At 54.3% G+C, this 21,150-nt stretch overlaps 1 protein-coding gene across 3 annotated transcripts in view; it reads right to left on the reverse strand.

Moving 5' to 3' along the window:
• The window catches only part of TMEM184B (transmembrane protein 184B), a 49,079-nt gene that overhangs the window by 9,523 nt on the left and 18,406 nt on the right, over nt 1-21,150 (reverse strand). For 2 of the 3 annotated variants that reach the window (XM_049626361.1, XM_049626363.1), the window contains exons 2-6: nt 16,091-16,250; nt 14,782-15,030; nt 13,146-13,311; nt 1,162-1,252; nt 618-693 (exon numbers count right to left, since the gene is read on the reverse strand). In XM_049626361.1, the coding sequence (XP_049482318.1) occupies nt 618-693; nt 1,162-1,252; nt 13,146-13,311; nt 14,782-15,030; nt 16,091-16,111 (603 nt within the window). In that variant the 5' untranslated portion in view covers nt 16,112-16,250. The remainder of the gene's footprint in view (nt 1-617; nt 694-1,161; nt 1,253-13,145; nt 13,312-14,781; nt 15,031-16,090; nt 16,251-21,150) is intronic. The other variant, XM_049626362.1, reaches the window with a different exon arrangement.

A 21,150-nucleotide genomic window follows, 5' to 3' on the forward strand; every position in this document is an offset into this window, starting at 1 on the left:
CTAAGTAAGGCTCAGAGAGGTTACATAACTTAGCCAAGGTCACACAGTCAAGAGGAAAAGCTGAAAATCAAACTCAGATGGGCAGACACCCAGGCCCATGCACTTAACCACAACACCACACTGCCTCCGCCCAGGCTACTCGAGACCACAGGGAAGGCAGCCGAGGAAACCGGAAGCTGGTGGTCTGCCAACTGAGACATGGGGAACAGACCAGAGACTGCACAGGCCCGTCTTGGCATGTATCTTTCACGCAGAAGCCCTCCTGGCCTCCAGCCGCAGCTGAGGAGACGTTTCAAACTGAGATTCTAGAATCCCCACGCGCTTTCCGACTCCCCCCCCCAGCCACCGAGACTTGGTCAAAGTGAGCAAAAGTATGGGACAACTTCGCTCCCCAGGGCAGGTCCAGACATCTTCAGGACACCCGCCGCTGCCCCCTGGAGCACACCTGCGAACGCGCGTGCACTCCTGCCAGCGTGGGGAGTGGGTGCCGGGGCTGGGAGGTGGCGGCCCCACAAGTGGGTCCCCAGGGCCCTACGTCCGCCTCTGCCACTTGACAACCAGGGGCTCCCGGTCCCTGGCCGGTAACCCTTGCCCGGGGCGGCCGCGGGGGCACACACCTGCTTGCAGAACCGCAGGAATCCGATGGAGTAAGTCTTTCGCCAGAGGCAGCATGTGCCATACACACAGCTGGACCTGGAAGAGACAAGCGGAGAAGGGGGTTGGCGGGCAGAGAGCCAGGATTCAGGAATCGTGGGGCTGGGGAAGGCCGCCCTCCCTCACATACACACGAGTCCGGGTGGAGGGCACTGGGCTGGGAACGGGGCACAGGGCACAGAGCCCAGGCCGAGCACACGGAGAGACAAAGGGAGGTGTGTGCGCCTGCGGGAGGGCTCGAGGGAGCCGGGGCGGCAACAAACCAAGGTAAAAAGCAGTGAAGGGAAAAACCGCCAGAGGGAAAAACAGGCAGACGGGAAGGGACGGGAAGAGAGAGAGAGAGAGGCCCTCCTCCCCCGAGTCCCAGTGAACAGTGTGGCTCAGGAAGTGTGGCGGGGCGCCTCAAAGCCAGGTCGAGGGCAGAGGTGGTCCGTGCGTCCAGCTGACGCCAGGACAGGCCCAGGAAACGGGGTGCTGTGGGGGGCTCCAGGGAGACTTCATACTCACTCGATGGGCTTCCCTCTGATCTCTGACATGATGGAACTTTCTCCCCCGAGGTACTCATAGCACAGGCTCAGGAAATTATAGATGACCAAGGCTGTGAAAAGCGTCCAGAGAAAACCACTCAAATCAACAGGATGGGTAAACAGATAGTGGAATTCTAAACGGCCGCGGAGACGAAAGCGCCCCAGTCAGGGGCAGCAAGGCCGCAGGGACGTGAGGACCCACACAGGGATTCCATTTGTGACCGAGATCAGGCAACGCTAAGTCATGTTGTTTCGGGCCGCGCACATGACGCTGCTGATCGTACCGGAAACACAGGGAGGCAATCGGCACAAAGTTCCGGATTGTGTGGGGATGCCGCAGGAGCGGGAGACCAGGACGGGCTCACAGGGCTGGTGGGAGCCAGCCACGGGCACATTCTGGGGTTCAACAGGTACTGGCTTCAGGACTGCTTGTTAGTTTCAGACACTTTGCCGTTTGTGTGGTGCCGGATCACAGTTTTACAACACAAGAGGCACAAAACATTCTCTAGAGGGATCTCAGGAGAAATTTTTACAAGATTGAGACAGGAGCACCTTTGTCCGTTCAGCAACCTGCAGTGATGTGATAGTGTGCCCACGTCACCATCAACTCTGCGGGTGCACGAACGTCGTGGGAAGCTGGGCCGGCTCATTCTGGATGCGGCTCGATGTCACCGCAAAGACACAACTCAGCAACAGTGACCGACGGCACAGAAGTATGTCGTCCACGCTACAATTCTAGCAAAACGCTGTGAGCGGGTCTCCTGGTCAGAGGATTTCTGCGGGGCCAGCAAGATGAAGGCTGCAGCCTGCCAGGTGCTAGGAGCCCGGGGACGCACCAGGGGCAAGGACGGGGAGAGCGGAGAGGAGCAGGAGGAACGCAGCAGAGGCCGCCGGAGGGAAAAGGCACAGGAGGAAGACTGAGCAGAGCAGGGGAAATTCCACAACATCCAGCAAAGGATGGACTGAGGGTCCAAATGGGATGAGGGGACAGGAAGGGCAGGGTGGGTACCAGTGGCCCTGCCTCCAGAGGGTTCCTTCTCATCTGCTCCTTGCTGTCCCCCTGTAGTACAGAGGCTTTGAGGCTCGTGGTGCAGCCCTGGGCTTGGCGTTCAAGGTTTTTCCACAGCGACCTGGCCCCTGCCCACCCTTCCCAGCAACTAGATACCCCTCTTTCCCGGCAGGCTATGATGTTCCCCATGCTTTTGCCCTTGCCGATCCCCCTACCTGGGGCGCCCTTCTCTCCGTGCTCCTGGTCCCCGTGAAACCTATCAGACCCCCTGAGAAGTCTCTGGCCCCTCGCCACGGAGGCTGGTGCGTTCTCACCCACGGAACTGCTGATCCGCAGACGCTGTGCGGTACTTCCCGCCCCGCAGTGTGGCTGAGCGTGATCCCTGACTGCTGTCACTGGACTGCTGCCCCTGGAAGGGGCCCACTTCTTCCCCAGAGCAGGACACCGCGCTCGGCACTAATGTGGGACTACCTTGAACTGGAGCACATCCAAGCCTGGTGACAGAGCTATAGGCAAACAGTGGCCTCCAGCAATTGGGAAAAGGAGTATTTTTGGGGTGCTTCCTACCACTCAGTTGCTCTAACCTACTAAGGGCTCACAGCTGGGATGGGTAGCACCCAATATACACGACCCACAGCACCCACCACACTGTGCTGTGACCGTCCCTCTATGGACACACAGCAGAGGGTTTGCAACACGGGTTTGCCACCGGTTAGCTGTGGGCCGCTGTGTGCCTCTGTCTCCTCATCTGTTAAATGGGGACAGTAAAGGTACCTGCCTTGCCAGGTGGTCTGAGTATGCCAAGTACTCAGAAGAGGGGTTGGCACTCAGCAGTGCTCACTAGGTGGCCAGCACGGTTTATCTGCTTGTCTTCCGTGACGGCCAGCATCCCTGGATGGGGCGGAGGACGCTGTAAGCTGCCTGCCTGGCATGGGAGCAGCTCCGGACATGTGGGGACTGCAGAAGTCTCCACCGAGCCCCAAAGCACTCTTCAGTGACAAGAACTTTGGGGCTAAAAGAGGGTGGGCGTCAAGCCAAATCTGACAGCAGTCTGCTAATGTCCAAAACCACACAAGGCCAAGTAGACTGGATGTGTCCATTCCAAGCTGGGTCCAGCTGCATTGTGGCCAATGGTACTTCCCAAAGATGGCCACACCCTGGGACACTGACACCCCTCTGTGGGGAGACAGGGTCTTCCTCCCTCTCTCTGCATCTGGGGGGACTGCGGTGACTACAGCAGAGGCAATACTCCAAGACGTCTGACGCTGGGGTTAGAGGAGGCCTCTGTCCTCTGGTTCTTTCTCTGGAGATGCCTGCCCTTGGACACAGCCACCATGTTTCAAGGAAGGCCAAGCCAGCCCACGTGGTGAGACTACCCAGAGTGGCTCACGCAGGAAGAACTGGGGACCAGCCGATGCCAGCATCAACTGCCAGACACATGAGTGAACCAGGCTTCAGATCCCACCCCAGCTGAAGGTCCCCCAGTGGAAGCCCAGATAGCAAGGCACAGGGACAGACCATCCCCACTGTGCCCTTTTCAAATTACTGAACTGCACTGTCCATGAACAAAAGAAATGGTTGTTTTACACTAGTCTGTCTGGGGTGATTATTTATGCAGCCATAGTAAATGTATACATATACATATGTGTGTATATATGTATGTGTGTATATATATGTATATACGTGCATGTCGTATAAATATGCATACATGCATATAATGCGTGTGCATATATGTGTATACATATTTGTATATGGGGGTATATAATACACATGTGTACGTGTATATATGCGTGTGTATGTGTATTTACATGTATGTATGTGTGTATACATGTGCTTTTGTGTATATGCACATAAATGTGTGTATATTTGTGTATATGCATGTATGTATATGTGTGTGCATATATGTATATGCGTACGTGTGTATAATGTGGGCACATATGCGTATACATGTGTGTGTGTGTGCACGTTTGTGGATGTGTACATATGTGCATATATGTGCACACAATATGTGCGTGTGTGCATATGTGTATTATATGTGTGTGCATATATGTATGTGGGTGTGTACATGCATGTGTATATGCATGCACATGCACGTGTAAGTGTGCATATAGTTATATATGTGTGTGTGTGCATGCATACGTGTGTGTGTGATATAAAACCACTCCTGGAATTGCCAGGATGTGCAATGGGCTCTCACACCTCTGTGGCAGCCTGTTCTGATGCCTCTGCTAACTCCCAGGGGCAGGCCCTGAGGTGCCACCTCTCCCTTGGCAGCCCTCTGTCCATTGCCCGGCTCGCTCCGCACACCACAGTCTCCCTATTGATCCGTCCGATCCTTCCGGTTCAGGGGCAGCATAATGAAGCAGGACAGCCGTGGACCCTGGGGCCGGGCTACCAGGGTACAGATGGCGGGTCCACCACCTATGTGCTGTGTGACCTCAGGCAGGTTTCTTAAGTGCTCTGTGCCTTGCTTTCGTCATCTGTAAGCCATGGAAAACAGCAGCTCCCTCCTTGTGGGGCTGCTGTGAGGAAAGGGCCGAGTGTGACCCCTCTGGTAAGGCTGAGCTCACACTGAGCAATCCACAGTGTGTTACCTACTGCTCTTTCGAGACTGTAAAGTCCTTGCAGGCAGGAACTGAGGCCTACCCCTGACTACCAGAGGGCCTGGCACTCACACTCAATCAGCACAGAAAGAAGAAACAGACGGACGTGGGCCTTAACTTGGGGTGAAGCTCGGAGAGGCGGGCAGGCGGGGCTGGCACATGCCTGCACCCCGTTCTGCACCCACGGAGCTCACCCTTCCTGGGCTGCGCAGCTGCGCCCGCGCCAGGCAATCAGACTCTGGTTCCCAAGGACAAAAACCCTCGAGAGAAGCCACAGGGGCAGAGGCTCATCAGCCCCCTTGCCCGGAACCACCCTCCAAAGCCAGGCCGTCTTGTAACCCACTCCTGAGAGGAACTTGGTGTCTGAGCTCACATCCTTTCCTGTGTCACAACACGCGTTGGCACCCTCCTGAGTTACGGGGCTGAGCCGTCTATCCACAGCCAGCCCTGTGTTCGACTGGCTGGAATCATCAAATTTCATCCATCTCTCTCTCTCAGTTCAAGGTTCTTGACCTTTTACCAGTGCTCTAGGGCCAGCTGGTCTGTAAAATACCAATTCGCTGACGGTTTCCTTTCAAGAATCATTAGTGAGTCAATAATGCACTCTTAGAGAAGGGAGACGAGATAGAATCTCCTCGAGATGACTCAAACAGCCCACATCAGCACCCATTGACCATCTGCACAAATCAATCCCCTCCTAGGAAATTACAGAGCTAGGCAAAACACTACCCCCACCCCAGCAAGGGTGTTTGCAGTGGACAACTTTACCACCGCCCCCCCCCCCCCCCAACCGAACAAACATGAAAACATGCCGGCCCCGGGCCTGAGAAGAGCAAAACTGCTGCGTCGGGGGTCAGCAGGGCAGTTCTTAGGCAACAGGCTGTTGCCCGCCTGCCCTTCTGACCACAGCTCCGGTTCTGCCCCAGAGACACAAAGTGACTCTACGCCTCCCCTAAATACTAACGACAGCTTGGTGCCAGGCTCTGTGCTCGGCCCCGCGGACACATAAGCGACCAAGGGACCCACAAACCAGGCCCTCCAGTCTAGAGGGGGAGCACCCGGCATGAGGGAAGGGATGGTCCTTCTCTCTGTCCTGCCCTGGACCATCAGGCACCTGGAACTTTCTGCTCCATTCTAGATACGAAATCTTAAATGGACTGGAGCAAAGGTACACAGGCAGGAGCAAAGGAGATGGAGATGAAATCAAGATCACACTAGAGCCTTGAGGCCCGGAGAAAAGACAGTACGGTCACTCTCTTCATATAAAGGACATGACGTGGTCCAGAGAGTCAGACAGGACCCACCTGTCTGACAGGGGGCAGATCCTAGGCTTTCGGCCTCATGTAAGAAACAACTGCCAACAGGCCGTCTTCAGAGATGAAAGGTCGTGAGCTCTGTGCCAGTGGAAGCTAGCAATCAGAGGCTGGGGAGTCTCTTAGCAGTCATCATAAAGGACTCCTAAGAGACCTAGTCTTTACAGGTCCCTTCTGTCCCTGAGACTCGAGGCCTTCTTTCCTCACTGGAGGCTTCTCTAACCCACAGCTGCCTGGACAGGGGTCCTCACAAGCTCCCCGCTACAGGTCAAAACGGGCACATCTGTCTGTGCGTTCAGTAACCACTCACTAGACACCTCCGATGTGCCACGCTCCGTGTGCGGAACCTCGGTGACCCTGGGGGCAACCTACTGCTGTCCCAAACTCGCCGCCTCCATGCACCTGCAGCACCTACAGCTGGCCCTGTGGCCCAGCCTTCTTCGCCGCCCCACGTTGGGCTCTGCGCCGACAGTACGGAACCTGCCTGGGATTCTCTCTGCCTCTTCCCCACTTGCTCACAAGCTCTCGCTCTCTCGCTCTCAAATAAATAAAAAAACTGAAAAAAAAATGTATGTGTATGTGTTTTCAATTAGAGAGAATGCAAGTGGGACACAGGGGTAGAGGGAGAAAGAGAGAATCTTAAGCAGGTTCCACGCTCAGCATGGAGCCTGATGCGGGGCTTGATCCCAAGACCCTGGGATCATGACCTGAGTCAAAATCAAGAGTCGGATGCTCAACCGACTGAGCCACCCAGGCACCCCTGGAAAACTTAATTCTGACCACTTTGGACAGAATCTTCTGTGCTCAGGAAACAGGAGCTTCAGAACATGCTTCCCCCTCTTTTTCAATGATCACCATGGACAGGAACGGATGCCACTCGCTGCAGCCATGGTGGGTCAGGGGTTTGCCCCGAGCTACTCCAACAGCAGCTCTCTCCAACTCCCTTGTGGCTTTTCTGTCCTTTCAATTCTGCTTACGGCTGCGTCCTGCCATCCACATCACCGTTTCTGACGCCTCTTCTGACTGGTTTCCTCTCAATACCTTTCTTCATTCTGATCGACAGCTCCTGCAATTGCTGGCTCTGGCAGCACCCTGGACAGCCACCCCTGGTCCACCACAGCCAGCGAGTGCTGGCAGCACCCTGGCCGGTGAGTCTCTTGTGACACCTGCGTGTGCGGCCCTCGGCTGGGTTCAGGTGACCCTGCTGTACTCTCTCTGCCTAGGAAGACATTTCACTTTGGGCCGGATTCCAGGAAGCAACGTTTGTCCGAAACAAACCTGTCTGAAACAGGGTGGATGAAGCATCATTCTTGAACTGTTTCTTTCCAGGCACGTAAACTCTCCTCTCCTACCCAGAGCTCATGATTTTCCACCAGAGAAACCCATCTTGCACTCCTCCACCCAGGCTGACATGCAGGGCAATTCTGGGGACCACAGACCCTGGGGTGAGTCTGGCCTCTGGCAATTATTCTAAGGGTAATCGTAAGTTTCTTCACTGACTCAAATTCTTTTCTCCGCACGTGTAAAATGGGGATGATCGTATATCCACCAGGTAACTGGGAGGGGAGAATGAGCTAACAGTAACGAAAAACAGGTGGTAAAACTGAAATGCTACACAAACAGTATGAAGAAAACAGTGCTTGGGGCGCCTGGGTGACTCCTTAGGTTGAGCAGCCGACTTCGGCTCAGGTCACAAACTCATGGTTCACGAGTTCGAGCCCCGCGTCGGACTCTGTGCAGACAGCCTGGAGCCTGCTTCAGATTTTGTGTCCCCCTTCTCTCTGCTCCTCCCCTGCTTGTGCTGTATCTCTCTGTCTCTCAAAAATAAAGAAACGTAAAAAAAATTTAAAGGAAAAAAAAGAAAAAGAAAATAGTGCTTGCATAAAGCGATGGGAGAAGTCAGGTCTCCCTCCTCTGAGCTCTGGCCCCTCTGCACCCCTGATCACAGAGCTCCCCAGGGCGGTCTCAGAGTCATCATTAAGGGCTACCCTCGCCCTGAGCACGAGCACTACATACACGCAGGGGGCTCGTTCTGCCCTCCTCTGTCTCCCTGCCCCGATGGCACAACCTGGGGCCACGTGAATCGCAGCCCTTGCCAGATGGGAGAAATGTGACCCTGGGTGAGCCATTTACTTCTTTGAGATGCAACCCCCACCTTGGAAGACAGCAACTCTGCCACCAAGTTGCGGGGTTCAGTTCTACTTCCTGTCCCCCCCCCCCTCCTCAGTGAAACGCCACTGAAGTGAGAACCGGTCGGGGGGCGGGGGAGGGGAGAGTACAAACCTTCACGCACAAGGAGACAGCCGACCAGAGATGCTGCCCACAGCTCTGGAAGATACAGTGTGGTCACCGACCCGGAGATGGGGGAGGCCAATGAGAAGCCCTAAAACTGGACACGCTGGGCAGTTCTGACGGCTGTGGGTGAGGGTGCAAACGGGAAACTCAGCTACAAGTCTCCACACGGAGCTACTGGGTTTGTACTTTCAGGGCAGGTGGAGGCGGTTCTGTCCTCGGAGAGCAAGGCTCAGCGGAGGGCAACGAGATGGCCAGAAAGTGGGCAACGCCTGAATGCGGCGGGCGAGATGCCAGGTCCCTTGCCCCATCTGAGCCCTCAACTCAGCCTGCCCAGCTTTGGCCTCCCAGGCTGGAAGCGAGAACACTGTTCTCTGGGGAAACAGGCCCAGAATCAAAAAGTCTTCATTTGGTGCCTGCCCCCTGCGCTGCTCCCCTGCATAAAAATGGCAGAGGGCACATCACGTTACCCAACTGGGAGGCCCAGCAGTTTTAAGCCCCATTTTCTTTTTTTTTAAAGACAGAGAGAAAGAGAGATAGTGCGCATAAGCAGGGAAGAGGGGCAGAGGGAGGGGGAGAGAAGGAGAGAGAGGGAGAGAATCTCAAGCAGGTTCCACACTCAGCACTCACTCTCTCTCTCTCTCTCTCTCTCTCTCAAAAATGAATAAACGTTAAAGAAAATAATAAATAAATAAATAAAGCCTCTGATAGAAAAACTCAAGGGTAAAGATTAAGACAAAACAAAACAAAACAAAACAACAGCTCCTTGAAAACAGAACAAAAAAAAAAGCTCGAAAATTATAAAGAAATTCTGAGCTTCAATCCAGAAGCACAACATCCTACAAACAGGAATTCCAGAAAGGGAGGATTAAGTGGTGGGGGAAAGTTACCAAGAAACATACAAGAAAATTGCCCAGAACCTCAGGACAGGGGTTTCCACACGGAGAGGGCCCACGAGATGCCCCGCACGAGGAACGTCCCATTACCTGGGAGATTCTCAAACACGGGGGATAAAGGCACGGTCCCAAAAGCCAGCCTTAAAAAAGTAGGTCACATACAGGCATTAAGGATCAGAATCCAGCAGACTTTCCCAGACAACACTGAAAGCTAAAATACAGGGGGAAACACGTCTTCAAAATTCAGAGGGAGGATGATTTCCAACTTAGAACTGGATTCCCGTCAAACTCCAAATAGGACAATACAGTAAAAATAGTTACAGATAATTTTCAGATTTTAGGTTTTTCAGGCACTTTTTTTTTTTTTTGCCAGGAAGCTCTGGGAAGGTAGGTACTGACCAAAAAACGGGGAGTAGACCACAAATAAGGGAAAAAATGGCATCCAGGGAACAGGCGATTCAGCAGAGGAGACAAGCAGGATCCCAGAATGATGGTGATGGAGAGACCCAGGACAGAAGCTGAGTGGTAAGAGGCCAGACAGGAGCCAGTCCAGACCAGAGCAAGAAAAGCAAGGCCCGGGGGAGTGCCAGCAAGGGAAACCCAGAGCTAACAGATTCACTGCTGTGTCTGCACGGAGGAGAGGTTTCTCTCTGTTACTCAGCTGAAGCATTTGGGAACAGATTAACGATAGATACACAGCAGAGCAAACCAAAAAGCAAGACAAGCAGTAACCAGAGGAAAATAAAAAGTTATACAGGGATATGTAGTCTCAGAACTCAGGCTCAGCTGTGATCAATATTTACAGACAGGTAATAAAGCAAATGCTGAATGCAGACTTAGAAAAAAACGGTGATCTAGTCACAATGAAGAAAAGAGCACTGTGTGTGTGTGCATGTGGATGGGGCGGGGGATAAGGTGCCTAAATCAAAGCCTTGTACAATAGGAGGTCACTATGTAGCACTATCTAAAACCGAAAGATCAAGAAACAATAGTATAAGCATATTTTTAGGTTATTCTAGGAAAAAAAAAAAAACCAGTCTACAGAGTTGAAGATGCAGTGAACTTGGGAGTGAGGAGGAGTCAGGGTGATTTTATCTTTCAACTGTGTGCACTATGAGAGTTAACATTTTAGTTGTTTTAATTTTGTTAAAAAGACAATCGGGGTTTCTGGGTGGCTCAGTTGGTTAAGCATCCAACTTCGGCTCAGGCCATGATCTCACGGTTTGTGGGTTTGAGCCCCACATCGGGCTCTGTGCTGACAGCTCGGAGCCTGGAGCCTGCTTCGGATTCTGTGTCTCCCTCCCTCTTTCTCTCTCTCTCTCTCTGCCCCTCCCCTGCATGCACTCTGTCTCTCTCACTCTCAAAAATAAATAAACATAAAAAAAACTTAAGAAAAAAAGTAAAAAGAAAAGACAAGCCAATATCTGTGCAGTGCCCAGTGAGGTGCGGGCTGCCTGGCTCCGAAATAGGGGTCGCCCGGCAGAGCCCTATTCCTGTTCCCCTCTGTCCCTTCCCGGGTTCGGTGGGGGGGGGCTACTGAGAAGGAAGGGTGCGAGGGGAATGAATGGGGGGGCCTCTTTTTGAATTTTAAGGGACCTACTCTTATGGCCAACTCTGCAGGGGATCTTGCAGATGAAAGGACAAGGGGAGGGGGTCCCAGACGCTGAGCAGAGGTGCAGAAAAGGCCAAGCCCACCAACTCAGACACTAAAGCTGGTGAACCCTGGGGCGGCCTGGACTTCCCCGCAGCTGCCTCACTGTTTGTAAACTCCCTGGGAGAGGAGAGGCGGAGAGGCAAGGGGATAATAGCGTTGCTAGGAGACATGCTTAGCAGGGAGGCAGACTTCTTACCAGGACCTTTAAGTGGACCAGGAGGAAGGCTGGGACAGGAGGGGCCTGAACAAAGAGGCTTCTGGAGTGGGGGGACCCAGCCAACCATCTGCCGTCGTCTCTGAGGACGGTACTGAGGCTCCTCTTCTGCCAGGAGCCTAGTCTTCTGGGCCCCATAGAGGAGGGAGACTACACGGCCCCCTGACCACACAGGGGAGGACCCCGCGGCAGGGAACCAGCAGGCAGAGGCTGCCCCCGGGCACACATCTGTGATCAGAAAAGGATTCTCAACACCAGCCTTGGCAGCTCCCCAGGGACCCAGAGGATTCCCTGGACTCTGCTGCTTCCAGGGACATCAGACATTAGAGCCCCAGTTATGCCCGGAGCGGGTCCCCACCCGGCCTCAGTATTCTCAGCTGCAAGAGCCAGGCAGGGATCCCAGCCCGGGAATTCGGTGAGACCCCACGCGAATGCAAGGCACACAGCAGGTGTTTGATAAAGTCCCTTATTCACTCAAAACATACAGACTGAGTGAGCACCTGGCCTGGCCCTACCACCTGGGCTCTCTGCCCGTTCCTGCTCTCGCAGGAGCTGAGTCTACTCAGGGAGAAGAGGGCAAAGCAGGCATGCACAGTCAGGCCACGAGGGTGGGGCTGGAGGGGCAGGTGAGGGCGAGGTCTGTGGCTGGAGGGGCAGGAGGGGCCCAGAGCGCTCCTGTCAGGCGCCCGCACTTCTTTGCCAAGTCCAAAGGCATTTCCTGAGGCCCACGAGACCTCAGGGATACACAGGTTCAAAGTGGGACAGGAAGGGAGACTCCGCTTCCATGGGGGTGAGCACGCTGCACTCTGATATCCACGGAGCCCAGGGCCCGAGGCAAAGCCCTCGCGCAGTCAGGGACGTGAACAACTGGTCATGGTCAGCGTTGCCCCGCCTCAACATGAGGAACCCTGACTTCTGGTCACTCTGCCTGAGACCAACAGTGCAGATATGGGAGGAAAGAGAAAAATGCACGACCCTGACAGGAGGGGCAGGGGGCATCAGAGTGGGGGATCCTGAATTCAAGGACCCCCTCCCACCACCCCTGCCGGCCTATGCCAACCCAGGGATCATGGGCCTGTGACCTGTCTCAGGGCCTCTGGCCTCTCCCTCCTTCACCCATCCTCCACAGAGAGATTTTCTAACCTGCAATTTCCAGTCGCATCATAGTTTTGTGCATCCACAGTAAAAAAGAGAATCTGATCTAATCTAATCTAATCTCTTCTGGCCGCGGCCAGCCCCCAGCCCGGCTCCCCGCACCTCCCGGCCCGCAGAGTAGGGATTCCCTCCTTGCCCTGTGCATGAGCTCTCCTGTCTGCCCAGGATGCTCTGAGTCTCTGCTCCCTGTGCCTGTGGCCAGGCCTTCGCAGAGAGCTGCCCCGTCCAGTGGCCGGTCAGGCAGGCACCGAGGGGCCGGCTTTCCTCGGCTTTCCTCCTCTCGGCCTAGCAGCCAGCAGGGGGGCCTGGCCGGTGCTTGGAGCTCAGCACCAGAGCTTCCATACCACACACGAGACCCGAGGCCTGTGAAAGGCAGCGGGTCGCCTTCTTGGGTGGCACAGCAGGGCCTGCTCCCGGGACAAAGCCCTCAGAATTAAGACCCGTGGGGGAGGGAGGCTCGCCCCTGCCACTGCCCTGCCATGGGCCCCTGGCTAAACCCCTGACCCATCCGTACCTGGGGTTTCTATCTACGAACGAGCGGACAACTTCTTGACCGCTCACCCCTATCAGAGATGCCGGACTGAGAAAGGAGACCCAGGGGCGGGGTCCCTGCGTGCAGGTAACCTGTAAAGGGGCTGTGGGAGCCACGTGGCAGAGTGCTACGACGTGTGCTGTCCCCTGTCAACTGGGGCCTGGCTGGAAGCCCTGAAGTGGGTAGAGAAGCGAGGGGCAGGCCCCGGAGGAACCCGGGGAGGGGGGCTTCCGGGAGCCCGGGGGGAGGGGTGTGCGGCCCGCCCCGCCCTGCCCCGCCCCGCACGCCCTCCTCACCCTCGTAGCAGTCCCGCACGGTGCCGAAGTACACGTAGTACTGGTCGTTGGTGAAGAAGAGAAGGCTGAGCCAGGAGTCGAAGGCGTAGATGGGCACGATGAACAGGATGCGGACGATGTAGCGCTGCTCGTTGGGGCAGCTGTAGCAGCGCAGGTGCATGTAGATCTGGGGGCGGAAGGGGGCGGGCTCAGTCAGGCCCCCCCCCCCCCCCCCCCCCCCGACCGTCACGGCAGCACCGCCGCCACCCTCCTCCTCCTCTCTGCCCTCCGGCTCTGCCGCTCGCCAGCTCTGTGAACATTGCTGAACCCCGAGCCTCAGCGCCCTCCTCGATGATGAAACTCCCCATAGGGCTGTTCTGAACATCAAACCAGAGGGCGCATAAAGCTTGCAGGGGCGCATTCAGCGGTGCCCAGGCCAGACTCACAGACACGGGGACCGTGAGAGCATGCCCAAGGCTGCACTGATCAGAGTCAAGGATGGCCGGGGAGTCTAGAGTCATAATAAGCTCCCTGGGGACCCGTGTGCACAGCCGGGCTGGGAACCTCAGGCGAGTGGCACAGAGGAGATATTTACATCTCCTCGCCTCCACCCCGGCCTCCCTGACGCCTGGTCCCAGGGGTTTCAGGGCAGCAGCGTCCACCCCGTGTGTGGGACAGACGGGACCCTCGCTTCCATGGAAGGTGGAAGCGCTCTCTGGCTGAGCGGCTGCAGTGACGTCATCCTGCGTCTCACTTTCCCATCTGTTACACAGAGGCAGCGCTGCCTGCCTCGCTGGGAAGCTGGGAGAAGGAAGCGCAGTTTTTAGAAAGCGGGGGAAAATAGAAGCCACACACAAATGCCAACAACTGCTCTGGCCACCCTCCTCAGTCCCAGCAGCCAGAGTCCCGTCCCAACTCTCGTGACTTCACACTTGGCCCCGCCGAGTCCTGGGCTCGGGAGGAAGAGAACAAAACATTCCCCATCTGCTACGAGCCAACTGCCTTGGAAGCCATCGCATTCGAGGAGGGACAGGGACCCAGGACAGTAGGTGAAGGAGCGGACGGGGACCCGAATGGGCTCAGCCTCCCCTCTTCAAACCTTCTCCTTCCTCGGATGGCCAAGCCAGGTCTCGGCCCACACCAGCCTCCTGTGGGGATTGCGCGTATGGGGGGACAGGAGACCTGGCTTCTCTCCCGGTGCTGCCACCAACTTGTGCGGGAGTAGGCCAGCACCCCCTCCCATCTCGAGGTCTCAAGTTTTTCATCTGCAAAGGGGCCGCTGACGTCCATGTGTCCACGCAGGGCCCCCCACAGCTCAGGCTGCACATGTAACCCGCACACGTTCTGCCCCACGCAAGGTGAACAGAAGTGACGCGTGTCCTTTCTGGACGGAGACGGCTGAAGAGCCACAACCAGTTGTCAGACGGATGACACCGTGAAGCTGCAGGACGTGGGAGCCATACAGTGGGGCCTGAGCCGCACCGATCGGGACATGAACGAGAATCAACTTCTACCTGGTGGAACCCCCAGATTCAGCTTATTTATTACTGCAGCAGAGCTCGGCCTCATACTCTGTTGGGCTAGAAAACCTCTTAGGATCCTTCCAGAGGGCCTTCAGAGGCTCTCCAGCTCAAAGGCTCCTGACCGGCCTGGGTACCTGGTGGCAGGTGATGAGCAGGGCCGTCCAGACGAAGAAGCCAGAGATGGCCTGCGCGGCAGTTGTCATCAGGAACACAGGCTGCTCCATGGCCGTGGGGCTGCCCTCAGGGGTCACAGAGACACTGGGCGAGGCTGCCACGGTCGTGGGCGACACTGGATCCGGGGCCAGTGCGGCCCCCCTCACCGTCATGGTGCCTGGCAGCAGGGGGTCCCTGAGAGAAACTCTTGCAGGAAGCGAGGAGCTGGCCTAAAGAGAGGAAATCGCACTGTTAGCCTCCTTCCCGGGTGAGTGGCAGCACTGCAAACAATCTCCCGGGTCTCTTCTGTCCACCTTCAAAATGTAACTGGACTCTGACCACGTGTCTCCCTGACCCGGCCACTACGATGGTCCCAGCCCCTACCGTGTCTCCCCTGGATTCATGAAACAGACTCCTGAGCCGTCTCTCTGCTTCTGCCTTTGCCCCTACTGTCCAGTCCCCACACACGGCGGCCACATGAGGCTTCTCAGCCGTTAGCCAGACTGGGCACCCCCCCCACCCCTTGCTCAAAACTCCCCGGTAGGTCCCATCTCCTTCAAAGTGGAAGCTGCCATCTGTCCAATGGTCCACAAGACTGCCGACGGCTCCCCAAGGCTCTCATCTCCCCTCCTTACAATTCTCACCCTGACCCTCCACTCCAACCACACAGGCCTCCTGCTGCTCCTCCGCTGTGCCGAGCCTGCTCCTGCCGCAGGGCCTTTGCACCGGCTGTCTCTGCTCAGCCACACTGCTCGCTTCTGCACTGCCTGTAGGTCTCTGCCCTGGCCACCCGCTCACACATGGTGACGCCTGCCCGACCCCAGGCACTCCTCGCCTCTTTGCTTGATCTCTCTCCAGAGCACTCACTCCCACCTGACGCCCTCTGACAAAGTGTACATTTGCTCACGTACTTGCTAACTTTCTGCCTCCTTCCCCAGAACATAAGCGCCCCGAGGGCAGGGCCCGCGTTCTGCTCGTTCTGCTCGCGGTGGGCTCTCCAGCATCGGTCATACAGCAGGCGCTCGATAAACACACCTGCACGCTTCCCAGTCTAGCAAGATCACTTTGTTGCTTTATCTCTTCAAAGGGCTGTGCCTTTTCTTTGCCATTTCTCCCCAACTTCCCTAATGGCTGACACCCGTTCATCATCCGTCTGTGCTGCTTTAGAAACTCTGCGGCCCACCTTGTGGGCCTTCAAACTGCTCTTTTAATCCAGTTTTCTGGATCACTCTTCCTCAATGCCTGCCCGCCCTCCTTCCCCCATCAGGGACGTCGATCCCTTTTCCATGCCTTTGTGCTTCTGTGTAACATGCAGCCCTGTCACTTGCTCGTGTGCTTCTCCTCCTGGGGCTGTCCACTCTTCGAGGCAAGACCACATTTCCATCATTCAGTCCCCAGCACCAAGCTCAGCACCAAAGCCATCTACTTTATTGCCTGTTGATTTTGAGTCCTTATTACAAAAAAAAAAAAAAAAAATTTTTTGAGGCTTTCACGGAGAAGCAAACAGCTGAGGAGGTTGGCATAACGGGAGCTTCTGGGTGGGAAAACAAAGACGGGAGCGGACGGGACACAGGCTGGCGTTCTAGGGTCCCATCCAGTTACCCCACGCAGGCTCTCCGTCGGCTGCCCTTCCCAGCGGCAACTCTAAGACCCCTGGTAACAAACGAACAATTTCGCATTAAAAATTAACCCGGGCGCCCCCAAGGAAAAGCTGCTGTCAAAGAGTAAAGCCACTCTCGAGAGGCTGGCCACAGCAGTGGCCAAGGGCATCGGAGCCCCGCGGCCCTGACAGGCGTCCCTTTCGGGTCTGCCGGCTGCTGATGGGCTGGTCAGAGCCACCCTGGAGCAGCCATCTCCCCGCAGCAGAGGCGCCCTGGGTGCACCCAGGCCCACAGCCTGACCCTGCACGAAGAGGCTCTTTGCCTACTGTGTCCGCACGCTCCTGGCTTTGCCCCCGGCCCCTCTCCCACGTCTCCAGAACCCTGCCCCCCGTACGCGCCACCTCTGCTCTTAGCTGTGAGTTTTTACCCTACGAGAGCCCTTTGCATTTCTGTCTTCCTACACAAATAAGTGATCTCTAACACACTGACCAAGAGATGAATCCAGATTAAAAATCAAAAGTGGAGAAGGCATCTATATAAAGAAACTCCAAACTGGAGAAGGTGTCTATATAAAGACCGGTGGCAGTGGCGAGCTCTGAAAAGGAAACAGCGACAAGTCTAAGAATAGCTCCTGTAAGTATGGCTGCAAAATTGGAAACCGGTGCCAGAAATACTTCTTTAAAAAAGAAGATTTGGGTTGTAAATCATCATCGTTGTCTGTCATCCCAAATTAAATGAATAAACACAGGGAATTGGGTGGGGGGAGGCGCCTGGAGGGAGTGCAAATACTCTTAAACCTGCGGCTTCCAAGCAAGGGCGGGCGGGTGGGTCAAAGGCTGTTTTGTTCGCCACCAAAGGCAGCGTTGAGAGGCCCTGCATAGGGGCACCGCTGAGCCGACCCTGCTCACGGGGTGGGGACACGCGCCAGGACGGCTCCTCGGCTATGGGAGCCGGGCAAGCCGGGCGAAGGCCCCAGGCCCAGCTTCTTCCCGGGGCTTTGCTCAGGGCCGCTGGAGCGCCCCCCTCTCCGGCCCCGGAAAGACACCAGCATGCTGAGTTCTTTCACGCTCCCCGTGTCAGTCCCCGTGTCAGTCAGTCAGTTCACAGGAGGAGGAGATCCGCTCAGCAGGGTGGGGGACTCGCCCCAACGTCAGGGCCAGGACTCAAACCCAGGTCCTATGTATACGTTGTGGTCCCTGCGCCTTCGGAGGTGGGGGCTCCGCGTGAGCAGCCCCCTCGGCTCCAGAGCCTCCTTCTGGGACACGGCCCCTTCCCAGCAGGCCCGAGACCCTCCTGGCAGGAAGGGGCCGCCGATGCTGGCAGGGCTCTCCGGCCCGGCCGTGCTCGCCGCGCTTCCGGGTTTCCCAGCCACCTCCTTGACGCCAGGCAGCGCTCGTGGTTTACAAATCATCTTCCCAAGCATCGCCTCGTGTTTTTTCTCAGAGCAGCTTTGAAGTAAACACTCGGGCAGCGTCACCTGCCTCGGCCTAAGGCTGGGGGGAGAGGGTCAGGAAAGGCTTCAGAGTGGCAGGGACTGTGGGGCAGAGTGTTTAAGGAGCACAGCCAAGCTTCAGCTTTGAGGTCACCCAACAGGATTCCTGCCAGACTCCACCATCGGCTAGTGTGGACAAGTGACTTCATCTCTAAGAACCTCAGTTTCCCTATGCACAATACTTCAGGGTAACTACACGAATGCTAAGGGTGTGTCCTACTCTAGAGCAGGCCCATTAATAAAGAGAGACAGAATAATGGAATAAAAAGGACCATTTTGCAACTCCCAAAACAAATACTAGACATAGACATGGGTCATCAATGGAGGATAAAGCCCCTGGCTGATGGAGAACTTGATAAGGGATGCACCAGGCAGCTGGAGGAAGTCCAACTCTGAACCCACAGTCAAGATCAGCATCCCCAAAACGGGGCAGCGAGAAGTTTCCAGCTTCCTGATGGGATGCACAGGGAGCACAGAGCACCACCCAAGAAGGACCCTTACCCCAAAAGTGAAATGGGATTGACACAAGCCTCTAGAACTACCACCAGTATCTAGGAAATACAAAGGGTAGTGGGACAGACTAAATGATATCACGAGGAAGCAGCAGGCAAATCCAGACTACAGGACAGTCTATAGGTCAGAGGATTTGGTTTCGCCAACAAATCGGTGGCTTATACTCAAAGGTGCTTGAGGGGCTATTACAGAATAGAGACTCAAGATACAATTAAATACAATGTGTGGACTTTGTTAGGTCCTGAGGCTAACAAACCAAGGAAGAAAAGATATCTTTGAAATAGGTAACACACAGGAATTCTTAGGTGAGATCGTTCTTAGGTGAGATCGTGGAGGGCAGGTACAAAAACATCCTCATCACTGGGAGAAGAATCGTCTTTTCAATAAACAGAACTGGAACAACTGGACATCCAGAGGCAAAAAAAAAAAAAAAAAAAGAATGAACCCTAACCTAAGCCTTTATACCATATACAAAAATTAATTCAAAATAGATCACAGATTTAAATCTAAAATGCAAGGCTATAAATTTTTAGAAGATACATATCTAGCAAATGGCAAGCATCTAGAATACAGCAAGAATGTTCAAGCTCAACAGTAAAACAAACAAACAGACAGACAGACATCAGAAAATGGGCGAAAGGTATGAATGGACATTTCACTCAAGAAGGATACATGGAGGGGCGCCCAGGTCGTTCAGTCGGTTGAGCATCCAACTCTTGGTTTTGGCTCAAGTCATGATCTTGCAGCTTTGTGGGCTTTGTGCTGGGAGCAAGGAGACTGCTTGGGATTCTCTCTCTCTCTCTCTCTCTCTCTCCCTCTCCCTCTCCCTCTCCCTCTCCCTCTCCCTCTCTGCCCATTCCCCACTTGTGCTGTCTTTGTCTCTCTCAGAATAAATAAACGTTTTAAAAAAGGATACATGGACAATAAACACATAAACAGCTGTTCAACATCATTAGCAATTAGGGAAATGCAAACTGAAACCACAAGATATCACTACACACACATTAATACAAAACGGAGACAACATCAAACACTGGCAAGGATGAGGAAGAAACTCGTTCTTATATACATTCCTGTTAGGAATATAAAATGGTAGAGCCACTCTGGAAACCAGTTAGTTTCTTATAAAACTAACATGCAATTTACCAGACAACCCAATGATCACTCTTGGATGTTTCTCCTACAGAAGTGAAACCATATGCTCGCACAAAACCCTACACACTTAGGTTTGCAGCAGCTGTGTCTGTAATTGCCAAAACCTGGAAACAATCAAAATACCCCTCAACAGGCAAAAGGTTAAACTCCAGTACGTCCAGACCATGGAATACTACTCAGCAATAAAAAGCAACAAACTACTGATACAGGCAGAAGTCTGGATGGAGCTCAAGGGCATTCTGTTTCGTGAAAACAGCCAACCACAAAAGGTCACATCCTGTCTAGATCCGTTCTATAGAACACTCTCGAAATGGCAAATCTATAAAGATGCAGAACAGATCAGGAAGGTGTGTGCACAAATAGAGGGCAGCACAGGAACCTCCCTGCGGGTGACGAGATCCCTTCTACCTTGACAGTGGTGGTGGCTACATGAGTCTGCAGGTGATAAAACTGTACAGGGCTACACACACACACACACACACACACACACACACACACGAACAGTGAAAACTGACTGAGATCTGTGGTATAGTTAATAGTACCGTACTGATGTCCACTTCTGGTTCTGACACCATCCTACAGCCATTCAAGATGTCACCACTGAGAGAAGAAGGACACGGGGTACTCTGAATACTATTTTTTGCAACTTCCTGTGAGCCTATAATTATTTCAAAATAAAACAAGTTTTTTAAAAAGTCTTTATCAAGAAGACAGACATACTGAATTATTAAGGGGTAAAAAATGACAGGACTTCTGGGATTCGCTTTTTAAATGGAGGAGAGGGATAGAGGCATCTGGGTGGCTCGGTCGGTTAAGCATCTGACTTCGGCTCAAGTCATGATCTCGCAGTTCGTGAGTGAGTTCGAGCCCCACGTCAGGCTCTGTGCTGACAGCTCAGAGCCTGGAGGCTGCTTCAGATTCTGTTCTCTCCCTCTCTCTCTCTCTCTCTCTCTCTCTCTCTCTCTCTCTCTCTCTTCCTCCTCCTCCTCCTCCTCCTCCTCCTCCTCCTCCCCTGCTCATGCTCTGTCTCTATCTCTAAAAAATAAGTAAACGTTAAAAACAATTATTTTAAGGGGGAGAGGGATAGAGGCAACGGGACGGCAGGACATTCCTTACTGTTGAAGCGCAGGGACTGACAGGCAGAAATTCATTGTATCATTTGGTCTACTTCTGTGTGTTTGAAATTTTCCACAATAAAACGCTTTAGACAGTAGGACAGAATTTTCCACAAAATTTGTAATGAGATGGGCAGTGACTCAGGAAATCATCTGTTTCAGAGATTTACTGGTTATCTTGTAGAAAAGCAATCAAAAAGACCTAACCACCTACTTCAACACCTCTTTCGTTCACAAAAAAAAATTTCCATATTTGCCCTTCTTTCTCTGTGACCACGGGCTATCAGGAATATGCTTCCCAGTTAAGTTTCCGAACCATCTTTAAGCATGTTAGGGGCGCCTGGGTGGCACAGTCGGTTAAGCGTCCGACTTCAGCCAGGTCACGATCTCGCGGTCCGTGAGTTCGAGCCCCGCGTCAGGCTCTGGGCTGATGGCTCGGAGCCTGGAGCCTGTTTCCGATTCTGTGTCTCCCTC

This window comes from Panthera uncia, chromosome B4, assembly GCF_023721935.1.
Source record: "Panthera uncia isolate 11264 chromosome B4, Puncia_PCG_1.0, whole genome shotgun sequence".
Lineage (NCBI taxonomy): Eukaryota > Metazoa > Chordata > Mammalia > Carnivora > Felidae > Panthera > Panthera uncia.